The 11,532-nt window shown below is 26.4% G+C and overlaps 1 protein-coding gene across 1 annotated transcript; it reads right to left on the bottom strand.

Annotated features, from left to right (window-relative positions):
* Window positions 1-1,004: 1,004 nt before the first annotated feature.
* LOC126551837 (uncharacterized) lies at window positions 1,005-3,944 on the bottom strand. The gene is made up of 5 exons (XM_050206131.1): window positions 3,713-3,944; window positions 2,971-3,171; window positions 2,158-2,291; window positions 1,483-1,664; window positions 1,005-1,351 (listed from the first exon to the last, which is right to left on the bottom strand). Exons 1-4 carry the CDS (start codon window positions 3,810-3,812, stop codon window positions 1,488-1,490), a joined length of 612 nt encoding a protein of 203 aa, XP_050062088.1. The 5' UTR covers window positions 3,813-3,944; the 3' UTR covers window positions 1,005-1,351; window positions 1,483-1,487.
* Window positions 3,945-11,532: the final 7,588 nt, after the last annotated feature.

Below are 11,532 nucleotides of genomic sequence, written 5' to 3'. Positions count from 1 at the left end.
TTGCATAATATATAAACATAAAACATGTAAAAATATTGAAAGAAATATAAGTGTTAAATAACATTTGCATTGAATGGTGTGCAATTGTTATGCAAATTATAAATTATTCTTAATAAAAAAAAGGTTTAAATTAATAAAAATTATGAATAAAGTTCCACATTAATTGTTCTAACAGTAATTTAAAAATAAAGAAACTACATGGGTACATTTTTTTAATATATACAAATGTACAATGTATACGTTCAAATTTTTATGCAATATATAAATAACATAAATAGATTTTTATTTATATTGATTTTACAAAAAACTAGTTGATAGTACAAAATTCACGTATAACTTTGTTCGATTCGTTCCAATGAAGTTAATAAGTAGGTAACATTTCCTTTGCAATTAGTTTTAATAAATGTGTAATTTTGTATTTAATGTAAATTAATTCTAACTGCGTTTTTTATTGTATTAATTAAAAATGTATATCTTTAGTTATTATATTTAATAACGTTTTAGCCCTATATTTTATTGAGAATGCAAGGTTTTTTTAGTGTTTATATTGTGAGGTGAGCTAACTCTGAAGGGCAACTTATAAACATGTTAAACAGGAAGAAATCATTTTAGAAATAATATGTATTAGCCAAAATTAAATGACGAGCTTCAAAAATGTCAAGAAGCCTAAAAATATTTTGTAAACCTTTTTCTTTTTTTAACACGATTAAACACATGAAGTGAAATAAAATTTCAGAAAAGTCATAAAATCTTGCTAAATTTATATAACTAATTTAAATGATGATGATTGTAATCATAAACCTAATCTAATTTTTAAAACCAAAGTTAACCACAACTATAAAATAACAATACAACAATATGATCACAAATGATAAAAAAAAAATCAATATTTTTCAATAGAAGTTCAATTTTAAAGTATTCTTGTATACAATGTACACAACTAATAAAATACATTTAAAGAGGCAAAAGGAATGAATTATTTAGAAGCCATAAATGAATAATACTTATGCGTAATCGCAATAATTTTATTGTACATTAATTAAATCGATTTTACAATTAATTATATTAATAGTCTTATATTAAACTGAATAATAAGTTGAAATATAAAAAAAAAAAAATGCATAATAATAAAAACATTAGTAAGGTTTGAAAATTTAAAATTTAATATTACTGAAAATGAAAAAAAAAATAAAAATAAAAATATTATTAATAGGCAGAATTAAACATTCTTATTTTTTTTTTTTTACAATACACAGTTTAATTTTTGGTAATGTTAGTTGTTGTTGTATTTGTAACTGAACCATTTCCACCATTACCATCAATATTTTAAGGTAAGGCATGTCGTCGATACCTTTTTGAGTAAAAACAAAAAAAAAAAAAATTATTATTTAGTTAAGCTGTTTTATATGTCATTATAATATAGGTACAATTTATAATAGGTACATAATTAAATTATAAAAGTGATGAGACTTTGAGACTAACCTTTCTTAATCTAGGTTATCGAAATTTTTGCTATTGAAGGATAACAACACGGCCCCAGGGTTGGAATCAGAAAACAACATATCTCGTGGTGGGTAAAGAACGTCAATCAATCCTTTGCACGTTTTGTTCGGGCTAATCGCAAACCGGAAATGAGTGCGGTTTCCATTGATTGTCTCGTACAACTGTAATGAATGAGAAACAAAATTAACAAACTGTTATATAAACAAGTTCAGATGAGAGGAAATTATGTTTTATGGTCAAATCAAAATTATATCAAGTTATCATTCGTACGTTTTGAGTATATAAATAAATAAATAATTTGTTAAAAAAAAAAAAAAAAAAAACTAAATTAATAATGAGATTTAACACTCACTGGCCATAGCATACACTTACACTATGATAAAAAAAACACTTTTGTTTCCATAAAAAATATTATATGAATATATAATGAATATACTATCCCAATTTAAAAATAGGTTATACTTAATGAATTAAATAATTCAAAATACTTAATTATTTACATTATACTATTTTTATTTGTAAATATATTATTTTTTTGACAAAATATACCTCTATTATTAATAAAAAATAAAATATATTTAAATCAATAATAAAGATATGAAAACGGAATGATTGGTTATGATTAAATAACAAATTTAAGTACAATATACTTACTGCACATTTGTAATCCGGTGTACCAGTTTTGTTATAATCGTCTGCGTACAGTCTTAAGTACATCAGTCCTTCGATTGTGTCTTTATTCAAGACGAGATCTTTTGTTAAACAGTTATAACGAAAATACTCCAAATCTAAATAATGTGCACGTTGGGACAAAACAAATTGTAAGAGTTTAGTAAATATGGAATGGTGTGAATTGTATTTATTTCCTATTCAAATGGAGTTACAGCCGTCAACAATTATTAGAGGTAATTTGTGGTAGATATGATATTATGATTATATAATACCTAAACTATTGATTGTCTTTAAGTTTGAAGAGAAATAAATCTGGTTTAAAAATTAATTAAACTAACGAAGCATATTCATTAAAATTTGAATCTTACAATCATTATAAAACAAAATTCATATAAAGTAAAAAGATATAAATATTTTCAAATTGTTTTAATTATTATTTTTTAAATTTAACATAATATATTTTGTAGTTTATAGTTTTCAATAGGTACTGTTATAGATATTTTATTTGTTGCTCTTTGACAAAATACATATGTATTTTTTTATGTTTACTTAATGATAATTGTAATCGTGTACTAATTATCTCTATACCTATTCTTTGACCATTGGACGTTAATACACATTTTATCTGTGTGATTATTATAATTACTATTATTTTTTTAATTAGTCAGATTTATAAAAAGTAACGCCATCAAGTATGATATTAAATGTTTTAGCTGAACCTGAAGTACTGGCTTATATACCTACTATATTTTACGGACAGTGTATATTATTAAAATTAAAATTTATTATACGCACTCGGATTGTAGCAATCTTGCCCCTTTTCTTCTTTACTGCCAAACCACATCAGATATGATTGCTGTATCAATATGCTCGATGAATATGTTATGTATGCACAACCAGCAATTAACGCCGAAACCGAATTTAATACTGTTACTTCATATTCTGCGGCCCTCAGTGACGGGCATCGAAACAATAATTCTCGGGGGGCTGTAATACCTAGTAAATAATGGTTATTTGTTGGTTTGAATTTCATAATAAAATTGGTTGATATAAGTATATAACAGTGGTATATACAATGGATGGCGTCATGTCCTATCTTGCTTAGATGAGCGATTTGAAACACACTATATGAGGAAGAGTCTCGCATTGAGATGTGCGATCTACGCACACGCATGTATACTCGTCGTGTACATATCGCGGTCATCACTCGTGATTTCCCAGGTAGTTTTTGAATAAACATGCGACAAGTATACATCCGCACATGCAGATCGCACATTTCAATGCAAGACTCGTTGCTAATATGTGCTTTAAAATATCGGGACATGGCTCCGTCCATTGTATATGATCTAAGGTTATAAGCGATATTATTTCACTGTAAAACCGTGTAAGTACTACAGATAATATTATGGTATTATTCCAAAACGCAAAAATAAAATTACACATTAATTTATGCCACGCCCTTTGTTATCGTGAAATAATTATAAAATTATATTCTAACAAAGAACGAAATGATAAAATAAATATTATATGTACTTACTTGTTGCCGTTGACAAATCTATTTCGTTTGTTATTTGTGCTGTAAGAATGGAAATTGCGATGATTGGTATGATCATCAGCATAACAGTTATTGACGCCATGGTGTTGTATGTTGGTCGTTAAAACAAAGAAAATATTATCAGAAAATCAAAAGGGTGTGAATCAAATGAATATAATATCTCAATAGTTTTATGAAACGTCGTGCTCGTGAGACTAGTGTACAACAAGGTTGTCGAATGCGCACTGATTGTGATGGACCCTGCGCAATGATTTTTATAAGCCGCCTCGGTGGCGGTAGAGGGGGTACCAGTTCCCACTACCAACTGCGCTCAGAAATAACATATGTTCAATATTTTAATATACTTTTACAACAAAAAATGTTATTACTAATTATAAAAGTATTCAACGAGTTTATCAATGTTTAACAGTAAGACTTAGTCAGAGTAAATAATTCAAAGTTCATATGAATCATATTTTGTTAATTTAATAATAAAACTTATACAAATATGTACAATGTAATTTTCTTTATCTTTATTGACGGTTTCAAGAAATTATTTTATAAAATATTTATTCTTTATAGATTTTTGTCGAACACATCATTTCGATTCAATAAAAATATAAATATTTGAATAATATAATCCTGGTAATATTTTGAAAAATAATGTTAGCTGCTCCTCAATTAAAAAAACTTCAACACTTTTGAAGCATGAAAAGGGGTAGACTTATCACGCTCAAACTTTATCATTATTATTTTTTTAATAGATACCTATATAGCAGTGGCGAATGCTGACTCTGATGTATGGGCATGCTCTTTATTATAATGTATTATATTTCTATTTAATATATAGGTAATTAATGAATAATACACAAATTTGTATTAATTTAAAATAAGACTTTAATTTAATATATATCACATACAATAGCATTTACTTAAATAATACTTTAATAATTATAAACGGGACTTGACTAACTCTTTTAACTAAAATAAAAATAATTGTCTTATATTCGTATACGTAAATTTTATAAATTACGTTGACGAAGCACAACAGAATGAGCATTCCCTGGGTGATTGATACGCGGCTGTTAGTGGAGGTGGTCTCGGGGAAGGTACCTAACTGGATTATTTACAGCGATAACAAGATAGTCGTATAGCTTGCGCACACGTCTATCGCATGCTCTGTCATTAAATGTTAGAATAAAGATAAACATAGATACCTAAGTATAATATAAATAAATGAATTAATGTAACACATTATATTTCTTTTAAAATACGCAATATATTATTGATTAAAAAGTAATTTTTGTATTTTGATTAATAACGTTTTTATCTCTAAGCATGCGGCGCATGCTGAGCATACCTGGATAATTCACCACTGCTATATAGAACAAAATGCAAGGTACTCGTCATTCAAGTGAAAAAAAGACCTCTATGGTGATTATGTTATTATTTCGGGAATAATATTGTACCATCAATGTAATCATACCCAAACGATGTGTATACCTACTATGAACGCTATTTTTCGGAGGTCGAATCGTCCCTAGCGTGTTATATATTTATAGAAAATTTTGTACAGTTCTTGATAGAATTCAATACCTATTGTTTTAGTGTAAGTATTACATTGATATGATATATACTTTATTTTGTACCTAAGTTATTTACCCATTCAATGATGAGATTAATCTATACACTGTATTTTACGCTATTTTCGGTATCGGCCTCTGTGCGATCGGTATTTCGACAACATTTTTTTTTTTAACGCAAAATTCATCGTAGCACAGAAATGGTTTAACTAATCGAGATTCGATATCAGTATTCAATTCAAACTGTACTCGATAGTTTCCCATGATAGGTTATTAATATGAACTATGTATTTATACCTCTATACTGTATTCTTTATGTATATAATTCACATGTTATATGACTTCAGATTGTCCAGATAGGTATTATATACAATTTGAATCTTGAGTTTACACAACATTTTAATATCGTTTACTATTCGCATAATGCCTGCGAACCAACGCAGTGGGATTGCCTACCTGGTGGATTTAATTACGTTTAAATCGATTTTTCCCAACGATGACTGATAATTTGACTTAAATGTTCACATGTTATTCACCGGCCCCTATCTTATATTATAAAATATTATGTACAGATAACTACTATAGGGTATTAAAAATTTGGCCGGACAAGGTTATAAGAAGTATTTGAAATCGTTATAGAAACATGTAAAGGCAGTTGCTATTGTTGAACACCTGCAAGGCGTTTCTTTGAATATAGAAAGTCCCTTTTATACGATATACATTGCTACAGCATTAACCTATGTAGGTCTCTATTATTCTCAGAATTGAACGTGAAATGAACAAAAAAAAAAATAGCAACCCCGAACATCATTGTACGAAAATTCTTACAAAGCGTGGGTTTAGTCTCTCTCACTCTCTCTCTCTCTCCCTCTATATATATGTATATTTAATCTGCATCAGATACTTCCATAGAATTAGTAGAATTTCTAAACGATGGATTCTGTATTTTCTCGTTATCTAGACACCAAAGAATCAAGAGCGTATAGTGTACCTATACACTATACATATCGTATTTTAGTTACCATAAACCGATTATATCCACTGTAGTTATTGCATCATTAACACAACATATAGATTACGGAAATAAATTGAAAATAATATTCATATCCAAACAGTATTGTATGTTATTCTATAAATATGTATTTTTCTCCCTTTATATATCTTCTCATTTTGATTAATTTACAATTATCTGCAAACACAAATATAATAAATACATAAATATATACATTTTTTAAACAGAGTAAATAATAAATTGTATATGCTTATAAATATACATTATTTTTATTGACGATGAGATTTTTTTTTAGTAATATGCAATATGATATGTATGATAAATAGTATAATAATTATCTACACTTGGTCCTTGAGTAGGTTAATTTTCTTTAAGAGTACATTTAATATTTAAATATTGAAAAAATAATTAAATGAGTTGGTGCTTAGATAATATTAAGTTGTTTATAGATATCATAAAGGAACTATTCGTATTTAATTATGATGAATTATGTAAATATTTAATGAAATGTTGTTCTCCTATATTATATACTTACCTATATCAATATGAATAACCTTTTTTTATTTTAATAATGCAAATGCTATTAAACATTAATTCTGCTGTCAACGTTGGGATATTTTTCTTTTGATATTATGCGACATTTAACATCATACAAGGAGACAAATTTGGTAAACTTAAATATTGTATACTTTACCAATAGTATTTTTGTGTTTGGTTTATATTGAGTATAGGTAATATAATCATGATTTTAAAATTATAAATTTATGAAAAAATTGTTATTAGGTAGGTAATTATATTTTTATAATTTGAATGAATTTGATACAATCAAATAGTAGATCTACCTACATTTTATAGTAGTATGTGGTACTATTGGTAGTTGGTACTATGTTTGTATAATGTATATATTCAATACATATTAGTCATATCATTATGTAATTTATATGTAATAGTTCACATAAAACGGTTATTTTTGACAAATACACATTAAATAGACAATTCATAAGAATAACTAAGCTTCATTACACATGTATTATGAATTATACGAATCTCAAAACCTGCAAGACGTTTCGTTTGAATAGAGACAGTCCCTTTAATATGATATACATATATGTACAGCATTTACCCGTGTAGGTCTTTATTATTCCCAGAATTGAACGTGAAACGAACAAAAAAAAAAAAAAGCAGCCCCTGACATTATTGTACGAACATTCTTAAAAAGCGTGTATTTTGATTAATAACGTTTTTATCTCTAAGCATGCGGGCGCATACTGAGCATACCTGGAGAATTCGCCACTGCTATATAGAACAAAATGCAAGGTACTCGTCATTAAAGTGAAAAAAAAAGACATACATAATATTAAGATGTTCATCGTACTTAAATATAAAATTTGTTAACAAACCAAAAAAAAAGTTCTCCATCCATAGCACATATGTTAATATTAATTCATAACTTATTTTATTTTATTTTTTTAGTAGATATTTTATATAGTTTTAAAAATAATAATTACATTAGTTTATCTAATAATTTACGTCAATTAAACCTACGAAGTCCGTGTTTAGTACAAATATTTGTATGATTTTGGTCGTATTGTTATCTGCATATAGTTTGCTTTACTCGTCATAGTCCGTAGACCATAAGGCCATATCACACAAATGGGTACAAAGTCAATATCGATAATATTAATGAGTGACGTAGTACCTTTTCATAGCGATAATTAATTAAAGAACAGTACGCCCAAATGCACTTTAGTCATTGCTACATTGATATTTTCTATATGTATATAAAATATGTCATATTGTCATCGCTGTCTAATCGGGGTACAACAAAAATTATGATAGCATTTTACCGAAAGAGCCACTCGTCCATTATTATTGTCTACGTCAAGCGTACCCAACCCGGCCCATTACCATTTTATAAAAATTAAAAATTGTAATTTAAAAAAATGTTATTTTAATAAGCTTATAAAAATCACAAAATATACTACAATTTTTTATTTAATTATTAAAATTAAGTATAGAAAAATGTATACATTTTATCGAAATGAACATAAAAAAACCCTTAAGTCCCACAGCATAAATTTAAATTTTGAATGTGATCCACGAGTTGAAAAAGGTTGGGCACGACTGGCCTACGGAGTCCATAGATCAGGCATTGTGTAGTTAGCTTACATTTTTCAAAGATATAAATAGGTACTACTGGATTACGGTTAACTAAGTTTATATCATAATTTTTTATTTCAATCCTTCAAGCTATAGAAACGTTATACTAATATTTAATGGCCAAAAGGTAAAAATAAAATAAATTATTTAAAAAAAATAATATTACAAGTCAGAAGTCACAATTAAAATTTAGCTGCCTATAAAAAATTTAAGTAGTTATATATATATAAAAATTTAACAATATTTATAAGTTTGACAAATATGATAATATTATACCTGTAGGTATCAATTATGCTGTGCTATACCTCTGAAATGGTGTACAATTTTTCTATTATCATGATCTAATCATAGTAAATATGTATAATCAATGATATTAGTTAAAGTAAATAAATTCGGTTTCTATAAAAAAGTTTTTGTTGTAATTATCATGACACTACTGCATATTTACATTATCATATTGATCTATAATAGTATACATTACTATTTAATCAGGTTTCATTAATGTGAATTTAATTAGCTAAATGTTATTTGGTTTAAACAATTTAATTGCCCGCTTTTAAACAAATAATTGATGCATGATGTTATTTTAATCAATGATAATTACAACAAAAATTCTCGAACTAATAATTTTACTTGTATGGTTTTATTTTTATGACATTCATCGCCATGTTGATACCTACATTTTTTTTAATTGTTTTTAAAAAAAACAACAAGATCCTTAGTGCCATAGGCTACTATAATGGTACTATAGTAGGTCAATACTATGGCATTATACTTACTTATTGCTTTTCAACACATACACGTTGTCAAGGCAAATAAAGTTGAATTATGAAAATTATCATTCTTTTATTGGATATGAATAAATGAGATTTTAGATTTGGTCGATGGGCATTTAATTTGTCACGGACAACGACGTTCGGAATCAGTTAATATTTTAAGAAAAAAATAATCACTCATAAATTAACTTATAAATTTAATATGCTAATTTAATTTAGCTGCCTATTAAAAATTTAAGTAGTTATATAATATAAAAATTTAACAATATTTATAAGTTTGACAAATATGATAATATTATACCTGTAGGTATCAATTATGCTGTGCTATACCTCTGAAATGGTGTACAATTTTTCTATTATCATATTTGTCAAACTTATAAATATTGTTAAATTTTTATATTATATAACTACTTAAATTTTTAATAGGCAGCTAAATTAAATTAGCATATTAAATTTATAAGTTAATTTATGAGTGATTATTTTTTTCTTAAAATATTAACTGATTCCGAACGTCGTTGTCCGTGACAAATTAAATGCCCATCGACCAAATCTAAAATCTCATTTATTCATATCCAATAAAAGAATGATAATTTTTCATAATTCAACTTTATTTGCCTTGACAACGTGTATGTGTTGAAAAGCAATAAGTAAGTATAATGCCATAGTATTGACCTACTATAGTACCATTATAGTAGCCTATGGCACTAAGGATCTTGTTGTTTTTTTTAAAAACAATTAAAAAAAATGTAGGTATCAACATGGCGATGAATGTCATAAAAATAAAACCATACAAGTAAAATTATTAGTTCGAGAATTTTTGTTGTAATTATCATTGATTAAAATAACATCATGCATCAATTATTTGTTTAAAAGCGGGCAATTAAATTGTTTAAACCAAATAACATTTAGCTAATTAAATTCACATTAATGAAACCTGATTAAATAGTAATGTATACTATTATAGATCAATATGATAATGTAAATATGCAGTAGTGTCATGATAATTACAACAAAAACTTTTTTATAGAAACCGAATTTATTTACTTTAACTAATATCATTGATTATACATATTTACTATGATTAGATCATGATAATAGAAAAATTGTACACCATTTCAGAGGTATAGCACAGCATAATTGATACCTACAGGTATAATATTATCATATTTGTCAAACTTATAAATATTGTTAAATTTTTATATTATATAACTACTTAAATTTTTTATAGGCAGCTAAATTTTAATTGTGACTTCTGACTTGTAATATTATTTTTTTTAAATAATTTATTTTATTTTTACCTTTTGGCCATTAAATATTAGTATAACGTTTCTATAGCTTGAAGGATTGAAATAAAAAATTATGATATAAACTTAGTTAACCGTAATCCAGTAGGTACCTATTTATATCTTTGAAAAATGTAAGCTAACTACACAATGCCTGATCTATGGACTCCGTAGGCCAGTCGTGCCCAACCTTTTTCAACTCGTGGATCACATTCAAAATTTAAATTTATGCTGTGGGACTTAAGGGTTTTTTTATGTTCATTTCGATAAAATGTATACATTTTTCTATACTTAATTTTAATAATTAAATAAAAAATTGTAGTATATTTTGTGATTTTTATAAGCTTATTAAAATAACATTTTTTTAAATTACAATTTTTAATTTTTATAAAATGGTAATGGGCCGGGTTGGGTACGCTTGACGTAGACAATAATAATGGACGAGTGGCTCTTTCGGTAAAATGCTATCATAATTTTTGTTGTACCCCGATTAGACAGCGATGACAATATGACATATTTTATATACATATAGAAAATATCAATGTAGCAATGACTAAAGTGCATTTGGGCGTACTGTTCTTTAATTAATTATCGCTATGAAAAGGTACTACGTCACTCATTAATATTATCGATATTGACTTTGTACCCATTTGTGTGATATGGCCTTATGGTCTACGGACTATGACGAGTAAAGCAAACTATATGCAGATAACAATACGACCAAAATCATACAAATATTTGTACTAAACACGGACTTCGTAGGTTTAATTGACGTAAATTATTAGATAAACTAATGTAATTATTATTTTTAAAACTATATAAAATATCTACTAAAAAAATAAAAATAAAATAAGTTATGAATTAATATTAACATATGTGCTATGGATGGAGAACTTTTTTTTTGGTTTGTTAACAAATTTTATATTTAAGTACGATGAACATCTTAATATTATGTATGTCTTTTTTTTTCACTTTAATGACGAGTACCTTGCATTTTGTTCTATATAGC

The sequence above is a fragment of the Aphis gossypii genome, chromosome X (genome assembly GCF_020184175.1).
Source record: "Aphis gossypii isolate Hap1 chromosome X, ASM2018417v2, whole genome shotgun sequence".
Classification (NCBI taxonomy): domain Eukaryota; kingdom Metazoa; phylum Arthropoda; class Insecta; order Hemiptera; family Aphididae; genus Aphis; species Aphis gossypii.
The sequence above is the reverse complement of the archived record's forward strand: the minus strand, read 5'-3'. Positions and strand labels throughout refer to the sequence as shown.